The following is a 16,193-nucleotide window of genomic DNA, read 5'->3' as shown; positions in this document are numbered from 1 at the left end:
AAAACAATTCATGCTAAATTGCAGCCAAATCGGAAGAGAGTTGCACCCTCTAATGGCTCAAGAAGTCAAGACCCAAGATCGGTTTATACGGCAGCTATATCATGTTATGGACCGATTTCAAGCATTCTTCGCGCAGATGTTGGAAGTCATAACAAAACACTTCATGCAAAATTGCAGCCAAATCGGATAAGAATTGCGCCCTCTATTAGCTCAAGAAGTCAAGATCCAAGATTGTTATAAATGGCAGCTATATCAGGTTCTGAACCGATTTCAATCATACTTCGCGCAGATGTTGGAAGTCATAACAAAACACCTCATGCTAAATTTAGGCCAAATCGGATGAGAAATGCGCCCCTAGCAATATCAAAACATGAACCGGTTTGGCCCATTTACAATCCCAACACTAATAAGAAATATTTGTGCAAAATTTCAAGCGCCTAGCTTTATTCCTTCGAAAGATAGCGTGTTTTCGGCACACGGACGGACAGGGCTAGATTGACTTAAAATGTCATGGCGATCAATAATGTATATTGGGTTGCCCAAAAAGTAATTGCGGATTTTTTAAAAGAAAGTAAATGCATTTTTAATAAAACTTAGAATGAACTTTAATCAAATATACTTTTTTACACTTTTTTTCTAAAGCAAGCTAAAAGTAACAGCTGATAACTGACAGAAGAAAGAATGCAATTACAGAGTCACAAGCTGTGAAAAATATGTCAACGCCGACTATATAAAAAATCCGCAATTACTTATTGGGCAACCCAATACTTTATGGGGTCTTAGACGCATATTTCGAGGTGTTAAAAACGGAATGACGAAATTATGGTGGAGGGTATAAAAAAAGTAAAAAACCAGTAAGGAAATGCAAAAGTCGGGCGGTGCCGACTTTATAATACCCTACACCTACCCTTTAAACACAAAAGTGGGACTATATCTAATTCTGAACCAATTTTGAAGGACCTCGGCGGATGTATTCAGATAGGTTATTAAAATTACTTTATCAAATTTCGAGAAAAGCAAATATGTTCAAAATGTAATAATAATGTAACTACGGTTGACAAATGACGGGAGATGGGAGCTATATCTAAATCTGAACCGATTTCGATCAAACTTTATGGATTTGTGGAATTCGTCGAGGAAAGCATTGTACCACATTTTGGGAAGATTGGTCAATAAATGCGCTGGCAGTGGGTCTAGGAGTGAAAATCGGGCGATATATATTTATGTCAGCTATACCTAAATCTGAACAGATTTCTATGAAATTCATCAGCAATATCGAGAGTCATAAAAAAAATCCTTCTTGCAAAATTTCGTGATGAATCGGTTAACAAATGACCATTTTATTGCTGTATTACTGCAAATCGGACGAACATATATATGGGAGCTTTATCCAAATCCGAACCCAATTCACCAGTTATATTGGGAGTCATAAGAAAATCCTTTCTGCCAAATTTCGAGAGAATCGGTTAACAAATGACCATTTTATTGAATTATTACTGCAAATCGGGCGAACATATATATGGGAGCTATATCCAAATCTGAACCGATTTCTATAATCTTCACTTTTAATATCGAGATCCAGAAGAAAATCCTTCCTGCCAAATTTTGAGGGAATCGGTTAACAAATGACTATTTTATTGCATTATTACTGCAAATCGGACGAACATATATATGGAAGCGATATCCAAATCTGAACCGATTTTTTTCCAATTTTAATAGGCTTCGTCTCTAGGCCAAAAAACAAGCCCATACCAAATTTTAAGACGATCGGATGAAAAATTGCGACCTGTAGTTGCAAACAAATTAACATGGACAGACGGACAGACAGACGGACGGACAGAAGGACATAGCTAAATCGAATCAGAAAGTGATTCTGAGTCGATCGGTATACTTATCAATGGGTCTATCTCTCTTTCTTTGTCTCATTTATGAATATTTAATGTGGGAATTTTCCAAGTCAAGTTCAAGTAAAGTACTTAATGTATACTTTGTAAAGCACACATCTAAATTAGAACAGGGCTCTTTAATACGACTTGTTTCATAAGCGAAATAGAAAACGAATCAAATCTTACTTCCTTATTTTTTTATAAGGAACTTTCCAACGTATTCAACGATGCTAATAGCAACAAACACAAACATCTTTTGCAAAACTCGTCTTTTGCAAAAACAGTTGATTCTGCCAGTGCTGTTTTTTATGTATAGGCTGTGACCTACACACACTACCAAACCTCGTTGACAGATAGTGCACTTCGCGAAAAAAAAATTGTACTCAGCTGTTTACGGTGCACTACCTGGTGATTATGTCCTGATGGAATAATTCAAATATCAATAAAACTATACAAATTTAATGCAAAGAGAATGCAAACAAAAATCTGACTTCTTACTACCGTCAAACCTGGCCGGCTGTTAACAGCTGTTTGCGTGAGACCACCTTTTTAAATCCGTCTTGTACCGTTATCAACAAAGTCATTAATAATCACCGGTAATAGAAGGGGATAAGATTAGCCGAGAAAATCCCCAGTATCTAACATGAGCCAGAGCAGGCCGACCTCTCGCTGAGACTCTCCACTCGATTCCGCTGATTGTCCGCGACTGCTTCTCTAGGGTTGTTTTATTAAATCACACCTTCTGTGTATTCCATTATCCGCAATTTTTAAATGCTGAGCTTTTCGGGATGACGATGAACACCACACAAATCAGAGCTCGGAGTTCCAACTAGTGTGGTGATCATAGTCAACCATGACGAAACAATTAAAGGTGGTCTATTTGTACAACAACCACAAATCATATGATGCAATCCGTCATCTTGTCATCAAGCTGATCGACTTTTGCAAAGAAATTTGTGTGTGCGTATATGAGCAGAGAATATGGGAGAAAGAAGATAACAACAAAGAGAATGCAAACAAACATCTGCCATCTTAATAATGTCAAAACTGGCCGTCTGCTAACAGTTGTTCGCGTGTGAGCACCTTTTTAAATCCGATAGTCAACACAAATGTAACAGGTAGGATAAGTTGGCCAATAACACAAAAACGAGTGGACTTTTAGTCAAAATCAACGATTAGTCGAGCTCTGATTTTGAGTATGTTATTAGTTCGCGTCATTTTTCTTTGTTTGTGTGTCCTATGGTGAATATAAAGCACACACACAACCGAATGTTGTGAAATCTCGTTGACAGATAATGCACTCTGCGAGAAAAAATTGTACTCAGCTGTTTGTTCTACACTACCTGGGTTAATTTGTCTTGCTCATAGTCATCCTGTGCCGGGACATTTTCGCCCTTCCCACACTCTAGAGAGTGTTTTTGAAAACTATATGAAATTCCAATATTTTTTTACCACTTCATCTATGACCATACTGTCATAAACCTTTCACGCTAATCCATTAGTCCGTTAATAGTTGAATTGTAAAAACCTATGCACAGTTGTGTCTTTCCAATAAGGGTTTTTTTTTTTACTTTTGTTTATAACTTTTTACAGTAGCTAAAGAATTTTTGCGTATCGGTTATCGCTCTGATGTGAAGTACATACTTGATATAAAAATATATTTTTATATAGGTTTCAATTTGTTTGTCTATTTATGATTTTATCAAAATTTATGACGTTAGTGCGATAATTCTGCGACAGACATGCGGCTAGATCAATTAAATGATTCGCCAGAACTAGGGCGATAATGGAGAAAGATACTTTTTCCATTGGTATAAATACGGGAGTAACGAAAGAAAGCGGCATCAGAGTTCTGTATTGGACATCATGAAGTTATTCGTTATTCTCGCTTTGGCTGTCGCCTCTGTTTCGGCTGGAACCATCCTGCCCGAGCAGAATTACATCCACCCCCGTCAATTGCCCGCTGTGATCAGCGGCGAAGGACGCATTACCAACGGCCAAGATGCTGCTGAAGGTCAATTCCCCTACCAAGTCGGTCTAAGCTTCTCCAGCTCCAGCGGTGGCTGGTGGTGCGGTGGCTCCGTGATTGGTACTGAATGGGTTTTGACTGCTGCTCACTGCACCAGCGGTGCTTCCAGTGTTACCGCCTACTTGGGCGCCACCATTCGCACCAGCCCCAAGGTTCAATACACCGTATCCAGCGGCAACTTCCATCAACATGCCAGCTACAACTCGATCCTCTTGAGAAACGACATCTCCCTGATCAAGATCCCCTCTGTGACCTTCACCAGCTACATCCAAAAGGTCCGTCTTCCCGCTATGGCTTCCTCCTACTCGACCTATGCTGGCCAAAGAGCCGTTGCCTCCGGCTGGGGTTTGACTTCTGATTCCGCCACTGCTGTTGCCTCCAAATTGCAATATGCCTACATGGATGTCATCACCAACAGTGTGTGTGCCAACACCTATGGCAGCTTGACCATCACCGATAAAACTATTTGCACTGCCACCCCCAAGGGTACATCCACCTGCAGTGGTGATTCTGGCGGCCCCTTGGTCTTGGTTAGCGAAAATATCTTGGTTGGTGTTACCTCCTTCGTCTCTACTGCTGGCTGCCAATCTGGTGCTCCTGCCGGTTTCGTTCGCGTCACCAGCTACTTGGATTGGGTTAAGGGTATTACTGGTATTTCTTACTAAAACATTAAAAATAAATAAATTATTTGGGATTTAAATCGAGAATGGTGTTTTTGTTTTAAGAACGTATTTTTGAAATATTATGGCGATCAGTTAACGGTAACCCGTGTCTACACTGTGCGCAGTGGGATGGCATTGAAGAAACTAGTAAAAAGTCTGTCATTTGAGGTTAGATTGAGGTCATAGGTTTAGGTTAGATTGAGTGGGATGCCTACCATAGGTGAGTTCAGTTTGGCGCATTGTGGTACCCTAGAAAAAAGGGAAGACAAAAAAGATGTGAGACCTCGGACTAGAGGTATTACAAGAATAGAAGCAAAAATGTCCATTCCCACTCGGGCAAGGATGTACCTACGCCGGAGCTTGTGGTACCCCCGTCGAAACCATCCTGTTTCGTCAAAAAATCTCAGGAGACCTACCAGAGGTACGTACGCAAGTTCGTCCAGATCGCACAAGAATCGGGTCCCCAGAAAGGAGAGCCTACATTTCTGCAGACCTGGACATGAACACAGCAAGTACTCGATAGTCTCCTCCTTATCCTAATTGAGGCAACTCCTGCTGAAGTCATTGTGCGGTATTCCCATGCGCGCCGAGATGCGGTCTATGGCACGGGGCCCGGTAATGACCCCTGTTAAGTTATTCATCGACCTTTTATGGAAAGGTTCTACTCCGGTCAATGCCAGGACAGAGCGCCTTTGCAGTTCGGCAACCATCCACCGAGTCTCATCTTGCGACCGACACCGCTCTGGTCATCTACTGTGTTCAGTACCTCGACAAATTGCACGTAGGCAAGACCGGTGGCCGGTCCTCCCGGCCCAGATGTACCGATCCTGGCGCACTCGTCCGCCCTCTCATTTCCTGCAATGCCCTCATGTTCAGGAACCGATGTCAAATCGTCGACCCGGTGCCTATCCAGGGACTCCAAACCATCCGCCACGCATCTCGATCGCACCATCCCCGACCCCAAGGCCTTGAGCACCGCTATACTGTCCACACAGATCCTGAGTTTTGAGGGCGGTTAATCCCCTATCAGAATTTCTCTTGCGGCTTCTGTAATGGCACAGACCTCTGCCTTAAAGACCGTACCGTCGTCCGACAGTCTCAGAGGTATACCGATATTGGGTGCGTCACAGTAGACCCATAAACCAGTCCCTGACTCCATTTTCGAGCCATCGGTGTAGATCGAGGTTTAATTCTCCTCAAGTAAATTATTCGCTCTCCATTCATCCCTTCCAAGAAAACGAATCCCGAATGTCCTCACCCCAGTCGGTCCCCGGTAGTCTGAGATCCTCCTCAGTCTACACTCCGCATAGCTAAAACCCAGAATCGAACTGTGGCCGCAACTGTCCTCCTTCAGCATGCGGAGCTCTCTCAGCCTAAGCGAGACGCAGTTCCGGCTATAGGCCTCAATGGGCTGCATATCCAGCATCGCTTCAAGGAATGCCTGCGCTGCGGATCTCAGTGCACCTGTGATCCCGACGCAGGCCTGTCTCTGGACCTTCTCGAACTCCCTCGTACGTGTCCTCTTCTCCATGGCCTTCCACCATACTAGTGCTTCTTAGTACTGGTCTCACGATGACCAATAAATCATCTTGGGGGTTACGCCCCACTGCCTACCGAACATAATCCTGCGGGAGTAAAAACCGCACAGAGCCTTACTAAATTTCCCATGAACATTCCATTAAGAATCAGGGGATTCTTCTCTCATATCAATGAGTGCAGTCCGATTAATGTTTATGCTCAATGATAAGGGACCTCCATTTTTATGCCGAGTCCGAACGCCGTGTCGCATAGGGACACCACTTGGTAGAGAAGATGTAACATGACAGGATACCTCAAAAATGTAGCCAGCAATAGTAAGGGTGTCTCCTTAAAATATTTCTGATGTTCACGCCGGGATGTGAACCCAGGCGTGCGGCGTCATAGGCGGACATACTAATCTCTGCGCCAAGGTGGCCTTCGTCTCGCCACTGCACTTTAAAACCGGATTTAATGGCTCGATCATCTGTTTTATCTTTATAAAATCAGCTGACGAGAGCTTCAAATCCGGATTTAATGAGCATTTAACCCAGATCGATCCAGATTTGGTTATATTAGTTGCCATATAGACCAATCCTCCGATTTAGGGTCTTGGGCTCATAAAAGCCACATTTATTATTCGATTTTGATGAAATTTGGGACAGTAAGTTGTGTTAGACCCTTCGACATCCTTCGTCAATTTGGCCCAGATCGGTTCAGATTTGGATATAGCTGCCATATAGACCGATCCTCCGATTTAGGGTCTTAGGCCCATAAAAGCCACATTAATTATCCGATTTTGCTGAAATATGGGACGGTGAGTTGTGGAAGGCCCTTCGACATCCTTCTTCAATTTGGCCCCTATCGGTCTAGATTTGGATATAGCTGCCTTATAGACCGATCTCTCGATTTAAGGTCATGGGCCCATAAAAGCCACATTTATTATCCGATTTTGATGAAATTTGGGACAGTGAGTTGTGTTAGGCCCTTCAACATCCTTCTTCAATTTGGCCAAGATCGGTTCAGATTTGGATATAGCTGCCATATAGACCGATATCTCGATTTAGGGTCTTAGGCTCATAAAAGCCACATTTATTATACGATTTTGCTAAAATTTGGGACAGTGCTTTGTATTAGGCTCTTCGACATTTTTCTGCAACGTGGTCCAAATCGGTTCATATTTGGATATAGCTGCCATGTAGACCGATATCTCGATTTAAAGTCTTGGCCCCATAAAAGGCGCATTTATAATCCGATTTCACTGAAATTTGACACAATGACTTATGTTAGGCTTTTCGACATCCGTGTCGTATATGGTTCAGATCGGTTTATTTTTAGATATAGCAACTGTACTTATTAGTACATTATAACTGCTATGGGGCATAAGGTATGCAATTTTCACCGGATTTCGATGAAAGGCGGTTTACATATATACCCGAGGTGGTGGGTATCCAAAGTTCGGCCCGGCCAAAATTAACGCCTTAATTGTTTAAAAAAAACATTTGCATTGTAAATTCCAAATTTTTATAAAAATCATAAACTGTACAAAAACTTACTTCTAAATATATTGGGTTGCCCAAAAAGTAATTGCGGATTTTTTAAAAGAAAGTAAATGCATTTTTAATAAAACTTAGAATGAACTTTAATCAAATATACTTTTTTTACACTATTTTTCTAAAGCAGGCTAAAAGTAACAGCTGATAGCTGACAGAAGAAAGAATGCAATTACACAGTCACAAGCTGTGAAAAAATTTGTCAACGCCGACTATATAAAAAATCCGCAATTACTTTTTGGGCAACACAATATTACAAATGCCCTGCTGAATACGCTTAGTAGGAGATTCGCGAAATGTTTTTGATCCAATCCAAATATTCGGTAACACGCATGAAACCTGCAGAAGTGCCCGATTGACATCCGGATGTGTGAATAAAGGATGCTACACCAATGAGAATTTTACGGTTAACCAATACCAAGGGTCCGCCGCCGTCTCTGTTGCATATAGACGTGCCATTTCCTGTGGCAGTGCATAGAATTTTCTTCGTTATGTTAAATTTATCATAGGTTTTGGCGCATTTGCTGTTCTCGATAACATCCAAGCAGGCATAGAGTAATTTTGAGCTGGGAAATGTATCGGAGTCCCTGGTAAAGCCCCAGCCAGAAGCAAAAGCTCTTTGGCCTGCATAGGTTGAATACGAGTTGGCAGGTAATTTAATTTTTTCGATGCGAGTATTAAAAGCCACTGCTGGTATCTTTATCAGTGAGATGTCGTTTTGCAAGTACACCGAATCATAGCTTGGATGTTGGTAAATGCTGCTGTTGGAGAAGGTGCGTACAATCTTGGGATTGATGCGTTTGGTAGAGCCTAAAAAAGCTGTTCCGGAAAAGGCACTAACCCGAGAAAAAATGGGAAAACATTAAAATAGGCTTTCACTTATGAAAAACTCTAAAACTTACCCACTGGTACAGTGAGCTGCCGTCAAAATCCAAGCATTGCCAATCAATGAACCGCCACACCACCAGCCCAAATTTGAATTTGAAAATGCCAAACCCACTTGATAGGGAAATTGGCCTTCTGCAGCCTCATGGCCATTTGTAATTCCCACATTCCTTATTCTTGATAGAGGACGTACAAAGTGGTGGCGAGCAAGGATAACTTCAGATGAAGCAAAGGTGATAGCCAAAGCTAGTAATCTCCATATATCCATGGTAGTTGATATAATAAATGATTATGGTATATAATAACGCAGCCATATTTATAGGCCAGTTCGGTTCATGCCATCATTAAATTTCCCATTAACTATGACTGGATATACAAATACAAGTGGAGAGATTTCTTATAAAGGCCATTACACAACTTCATATCTTTAAGCACAAATAGATGGTTGTCAACGAGCCATTCTTACAGGCAAAAATGTGAGACTTTTCTGAATGTCCACTTTAAAATAAACAAGTAAGAGCGTGCTAAGTTCGGCCGGGCCGAATCTTATATACCCTCCACCATGGACCGCATTTGTCGAGTTCTTTGCGCGGTATCTCTTTTTAGGCAAAAAATGTGATCCTGTTTAGACCACAATTAAATTATATGTTGGAGACCTGTGTAAAATGTCAGCCAATTCGAATAAGAATTGCGCCCTTTGGGGGGCTCAAGAAGTAAAATAGAGAGATCGATTTATATGGGAGCTGCATCGGGCTATCGACCGATTCAGACCATAACAAAAACACGTATGTTGATGGTCATGAGAGGATCTGTTGTACAAAATTTCAGGCAAATCGGATAATAATTGCGACCTCCAGAGGCTCAAGAAGTCAAGATCCCAGATCGGTTTATATGGCAGCTATATCACGTTATGAACCGAATTGAATCATACTTAGCACAGTTGTTGGATATCATAACAAAACACGTCAGGCAAAATTTCATTCCAATCGGGTAAGAATTGCGCTCTCTAGAGGCTCAAGAAGTCAAGACCCAAGATCGGTTTATATGGCAGCTATATCAGGTTATGGACCGATTTGAACCATACTTAACACAGTAGTTAGAAGTGATATTAAAACACTATGTGTAAAATTTCAGTCAAATCGGATGAGAATTGCGCTCTCTAGAGGCTCAAGAAGTCAAGACCCAAGATCGGTTTATATGACAGCTATACCAGGTTATGGACCGATTTGAACCATACTTAGCACAGTTGTTAAGAATTGGATGAGAATTGCGCCCTCTAGAAGCTCAAGAAGTCGAGACCCATTTCTGTCAAATCGGATGAGCGCCCTCTAGAGGCTCAAGAAATCAAGATCCTAGATCGGTTTATATGGCAGCTTTATCAGCTTATGTTCCGATTTGCGCCATACTTAGTACAGTTGTTGGAGGTTATAACAAAACATCTCATGCAAAATTTTAGCCAAATCGGATTAGAATTGCGCCCTCTAGCGGCTCAAGAAGTCATGATCCAAGATCGGTTTATATGGCAGCTATATCAGATTATGAACCGATTTGAATCGTTGGAAGTGCTACCAAAACACTACGTGCAAAATGACAGCCAAATTGGATAAGAATTGCGCCCCCTAAAAGCTGTTTATATGTCAGCTATATCAGGTTATGTACCGATTTACGCCATACTTAGTACAGTTGCTGGAAGTGATACCAAAACACCACGTTCAAAATTTCAGTCAAATCGAGAATTGCGCCCTCTAGAGGCTCAAGAAGTCGAGACGCAAGATTTATATGGCAGCTATATCAAAACATGGACCGAGTTGGCCCATTTACAATCCCAACCGACCTACACTAAAAATAAGTATTTGTGCAAAATTTCAAACTACTAGCCTCACTCCTTCGAAAGTTAGCGTGCTTTCGACAGACAGACAGACCGGCGGACAGACGGACGGACATGGCTAGATCGACTTAGAATGACAGGACGATCAAGAATATATATACTTTATATGGTCTCAGACGCGATGTGTAACAAACAGAATGACGAAATTAGTATACCTCCATCCTATGGTGGAGGGTATAATAAACAGAACAGAAAACAATAGTCTGATAGCCCCAGGCTATCATTTTGCTTTGCATAGAAACTTTCGATCTTGAAGCTTGTCTCGAACAAATTCAGTTGTTCCGAACGTGATTTGAATCCTGCAAGTTTGAGCAACAATGAACGGTTGCCGTTCTCCTTACATTCGAAGCCATCGACACAACTTTCGAAAGATGCACATACTCTTGGTTTATCCTCGACGCAATTGTTGATGTGTGGAAAATAAATCCATCGCTACAACAGAACACATGCATTGGAAAGAGATAGCTAGGTGACCAAGAATCGAATTATTTTTATACCCACCACCAAAGTATATATATTCTTGATCAACGTTAAAATCTAAGACGATCTAGCCATGTCCGTCCGTCCGTCACGCTACAGTCTTTAAAAATAGAGATATTGAGCTGAAACTTTGCACATATTCTTTTTTGTCCATAAGCAGGTTAAATTCGAAGATGGGCTATAACGGACTATCTCTTGATTTAGCCCCCAAGTAGACTGATCCGCTGATTTAGGGTTTTAGGCCAATAAAAGCCACATTTATTATCCGAAATTGATAAAATTTGTGACAGCAAGTTGTGTTAGGCCCTTCGACATCCTTCTTTAATTTGGCCCAAATCCGTCCAGATTTAGATATAGCTGCCATATAGACCGATCCTCCGATTTAGGGTCTTAGGCCCATAAAAGCCACATTTATTATCGGATTTTGCTGAAATATGGGACGGTGAGTTGTGGTAGGCCATTCGACATCCTTCTTCAATTTGGCCCCGATCGGTCTAGATTTGGATATAGCTGCCATATAGACCGATCTCTCGATTTAAGGTTTTGGACCCATAAAAGCCGCCTTTATTGTCCGATGTCGCTGAAATTTGAGACAGTGAGTTTAGTTAGGCTTTTCGATGTTCTTCTTTAATTTGGCGCAGATCGGTCCAGATTTGAATATAGCTGTCATATAGAACGATGTCTCGATTTAAGGTTTTGGGCCCATAAAAGGCGCATTTATTGTCCGATTTTCCTAAAATTTGGGACAGTGAGTTGTGTTAGGCACTTCGACATCTTTCTTCAATTTGCACAGAACGGTCCAGATTTGTATATAGCTGCCATATAGACCGATCTCTCGATTTAAGGCTTTGGGTCCTTAAAAGACGCATTTATTGTCCGATTTCGGCGAAATTTGGGACAGTGCTTCGTATTAGGCTCTTCGACATTTTTCTGCAACTTGGCCCAAATCGGTCCAGATTTGGATATAGCTGCCATATAGACCGATCTCTCGATTTAAGGCTTTGGGCCATAAAAGGCGCATTTATTGTCCGATTTCGCCGAAATTTGACAAAGTGACTTATGTTGAGCTTTTCGACTTCCTTGTCATATATGGTTCAGATCGGTGTTTTTTTAGATATAGCTATTGAAAAGATCAATATTTTATTATATACAATTGTTTTACTTGTTAGTGTACATTTTTGCCTGTTTGAATCGCTCGTTGACAAACATCTATTTGTGATTAAATGAATGAAATTGTGTAATGCCCTTTGCAAGAATTCTGTTCACTTTAATTTGTATATCCAGTCATTATTAATAGGAAATTAAATGGAAGGATGAACAGATCTTGACTATAAATATGACAGGGTTATTACATACTGTAATCATTTATTATATTAACTACCACGGATATATGGAGATTTCTAGCTCTGGTTATCATCTTTGCTTCAATTGAAGTTTTCCTTGCACGTTAGTACTTTGAACTTGCTTTATCAGGAATGGGGAATGGGGATATTACATGTGGTCAGGAGGTTGCCGAGGACCAATTTTCTTATCAAGGCCAGTATGCACCTTTAGCAAAATTTTCGCTACCATTAGAAATGCAGTGACATACCCTGAGCGAAATTTTCGTTACCGATGCCGTTGCCGAAAATTTCGGTACGCAGCTCAAATGAAATTTCCTTTGCATAACAGGGTGACATAAAAAAATGAAATGAAATGACATATGAAAATGGCATTGGAGAATTTTTTATTACAATTACGATTGAAAATGAATGTTTTTATTGGTCCATGAAATTATTTTATTGGCTTATGAAAACATTTAATATCAGTACATATGTACTTTAGTAGCCATTACTTATAAAAAAAAACATTACTTATGGGAACGAAACTTTCGCCAGAGGTGCATACTGCCCTTATATCGTTAAACCCATGACAAAATCACCAGGTAGTGTACCGTAAACAGCTGAATACAATTTTTTCTCGCGAAGTGCACTATCTGTCAACGAGTTTTGGTTGTGTGTGTGTATTAAAGTTAGGAACCATGACACACAAACAACAGAAAACGGCGCAAATTAGAAACATGCTCAAAATCAAAGTTGTACTAATCATTGATTTTGACAGATATTGCACTCAATATTTTGTTGTTGGGCAACTGCCACTATCTGTAAATGAAAGTATCTTGGTTAAACCAGTCGGTAAATTCGCTATTATACGGCATGTAGATGTCTAATGACATGTCACTTGTTGTATTCACATATAATTGAAAATGTGTGTCAAAATTGTCAATTTACATGCAACCCATCACTTTTGCTATCACACATGATTGTTATTTTCGTATATCATAACCTAACAATTTGAGCAAAAGCACTGCAGTAGTGCGATAAAATTAACGATATTTGTCTGAAGTTAACGATATTTGTCGTTAAGTGCTAATCTGTATTCAAATTTTCAGAAATTTGTCGGTATGAAATGTCCGTAACTACCCAAAATCATCGGTAGGTTAACAACCATGTCGAAACATTTAAAGGTGGTCTCAGTTGTACAACAACCGCAAATCATATGGTCCAAACTGATCGACGTTTTGCCGACACACACAAAGAAATTTGTGTGCGTGTGTGTATGGGTGTGCGTACATGAGCAGAGAATGCCCGAGAAAGAAGATAACGAAAATATAATATAAACAAAAATCTGACATATTAATACCGTCAAACCTGTGTGCGTGTGTGTATATTAGCAGAGAATGCGCGAAAAAGAAGATAACAAAAAGAGAATGCAAACAAAAATCTGACATATTAATACCGTCAAACCTGGTCGGCTGGGAACAGCTGTTCGCGTGAGACCACCTTTTTAAATCCGCCTTGGTTAACAACCAAAAAATTGTAGTCGTCAAATCTTTAGCCCCGCTTACACTGCTCTTTAAAACCGGATTTAATGGTTCGATCATATGTTTTCCCTTTATAAAATTAGCTGACGAGAGCCTTAGATCCGGATTTAATGGGCAGTGTAAACTGGGTTTTACCGACAATATTTTAACATTTTGAAAATTTGAATTTAAAAGAGAAAAGCGCGTTAAAGGCCAAGTAGTAAAAGCGCGTTAAAGGCCAAATGAGAATGAGCGCGTTGTGGAGCATCGCGATGAAAAATGCAACTTTGCAAACAAATATTAAACCAGTAAGGAAGGCCAAAAGTCGGGCGGTGTCGACTGTATAATACCCTACACCTACCCTATAAGTACAATGTGGGACCTATATCAAATTCTGAACCAATTTTGATGGACCTCGGCGAGCAAATATGTTCAAACTGTAAAAACTACGGTTGACAAATGACAAAATTTTGCAAATAACCCAAAATCTGACGATGGGAGTAATAACTTCTTCTGAACCGATTTCGAGCAAACTTCTCAGATAATGTGGCAGTCGTGGAGAAAAGCGTTGTGCAAAATTTTGGCAAGATTGGTCAAACAATGCGCTTCCAGTGGCTCTTGGGGTGAAAATCTGGCGATATACATATATGACAGCTATATCTAAATTTTCTCCGATTTCTATGAAATTTGCCAGTAATATTGAGAGTCATGAGAAAATCCTTCCTGCAAAATTTCGTCAAAATCGGTTAACAATTGATCACATTTTTGCAATATTTCTCAAAATCGGACTAACATATATATGGGAGCTCTATCTAAATCTGAACCGATTTCGAGCAAACTCCTCAGATACTGTGCCAGTTGTCGAGGAAAGCGTTTTGCAAAATTTTGGCAAGATGAGTCAATAAATGCGCTTGTTGTGACTCTAGAAGTAAAAACGGGCGATATATATATATATATATATATATATATATGAGAGCTATATCTAAATCTGAACCAATTTCCATTCAATTCACTAGTAATATTGAAAGTCAAGAGAAAATCGGTTAACAAAAGACCATTTTATTGCAATATTACTGCAAATCGGACGAACATATATATGGAAGCTATATCCAGATCTGAACCGATTTTTTCCAATTTCAATAGACTTCGTCTTTAGGCCAAACAACATGCCTGTACCAAATTTGAAGACGATCGGATGAAAACTGCGACCTGTACTTTGTACACAAATTAGCATGGACAGACGGACGGACAGACAACCAGACAGACGGGCATAGCTAAATCGAATCAGAAAGTGATTCTGAGTCGATTGGTATACTTATCAAAGGGTCTATCTCTCTTGCCTTTGGATGTTATAAGCAAATTCACTAAGTTATAATACCCTGTACCACAGTAGTTGTGTAGGGTATAAAAAGCAACTCGCAAAATTTACACAATTTTTAACTTTGACGACCAAGTGTGGCTACAATGAATGACGCTTTAAACCGTTAAAGCGTAAAAGTTGAAAATTTTTTAACTTTTGGCCATTGCTTTTGTTGTTGTAGCAGTTTGTTGTGTTCTATTTTCGTCTGCTTCATTCTGTTGAGTATCAAGACCCAGGAACTCTGCGACTAAGATGGGATGCATTCACAGGGATCTGGGTCTGAGTCGAGTGGGTCTGGCGGGGCAGTTAAACAGGTAACGTGTTTCGTGTGGTCCCTGGTTACAATCGGGACATACATCTTGCACGTCGACATCAATCCTTGCTCTGTAGGAGTTGAAGCGGCTGCATCTGCCGGAACGTAATTGAGCCAGAACTACTCTGGTTTACCGGGGAAGATCAATTTCTTCAGGTGCAATGGGAGGCGGAGGCCACCTTAGCGCAGAGGTTAGCATGTCTGCCTATGACGCTGATCTCCTGGGTTCAAATACTGGCGACACATTTTCAGCGGTGACCTTCCCCTCCTAATGCAGGCAACATTTGTAAGGTAATATGCCATGTAGAACTTCTCTCCGAAGAGGTGTCGCTCTGCGGCACGTCGTTCGGACTCAGGTATTCAAAGGAGGCTCCTTATAATTGAGCTAAAACTTGAATCGGACTGCACTCATTGATATGTGAGAAGTTTGCCCCTGTGGAATGTTCATGGGCAAAATATGCAATGGGGGGCGGTCGTTCTCCAAGCACTACATTCACCCGGTAGCCATTTTCCGCATCTGCTACCGTGTCTGCATGAATGTTGTCTAGACTTGCTTGATATGCCGCTTGGTCTAGAGGTTCTCTCTTGTAGCGCTGAAACTCACACTCATTATCATAAGATCTAGACTTCTGGGCGGTGGATATCTATCCACAAGATGATGATTTGGATGGTCTCTGCGATAACAGCCCAAAAGGTATTGCTTAGACAGCATGCAGTTATGTCATCGCACTGGTAGGATCTTCGTCTCCTGATGGAGATGGTCTACATGAGAGCTGAGGA

At 40.8% G+C, this 16,193-nt stretch overlaps 2 protein-coding genes across 2 annotated transcripts; one reads left to right on the top strand and one right to left on the bottom strand.

Moving 5' to 3' along the window:
- Positions 1 to 3,697: 3,697 nt before the first annotated feature.
- On the top strand, positions 3,698 to 4,622 carry LOC106092594 (serine protease 1). Its single transcript, XM_059370870.1, has one exon. The coding sequence runs from the start codon at positions 3,753 to 3,755 to the stop codon at positions 4,578 to 4,580; it is 828 nt and encodes a 275-aa protein (XP_059226853.1). The 5' UTR covers positions 3,698 to 3,752; the 3' UTR covers positions 4,581 to 4,622.
- Positions 4,623 to 7,922: 3,300 nt separating this feature from the next.
- LOC131997751 (serine protease 1-like) lies at positions 7,923 to 8,798 on the bottom strand. Its single transcript, XM_059369254.1, has 2 exons — positions 8,548 to 8,798; positions 7,923 to 8,481 (listed from the first exon to the last, which is right to left on the bottom strand). The coding sequence occupies exons 1-2, from the start codon at positions 8,796 to 8,798 to the stop codon at positions 7,923 to 7,925; spliced, it is 810 nt and encodes a 269-aa protein (XP_059225237.1).
- Positions 8,799 to 16,193: the final 7,395 nt, after the last annotated feature.

Source organism: Stomoxys calcitrans, chromosome 1, assembly GCF_963082655.1.
Source record: "Stomoxys calcitrans chromosome 1, idStoCalc2.1, whole genome shotgun sequence".
NCBI lineage: Eukaryota > Metazoa > Arthropoda > Insecta > Diptera > Muscidae > Stomoxys > Stomoxys calcitrans.
Note: the sequence above shows the minus strand (reverse complement) of the source record. Positions and strands in the feature narration are given on the sequence as shown.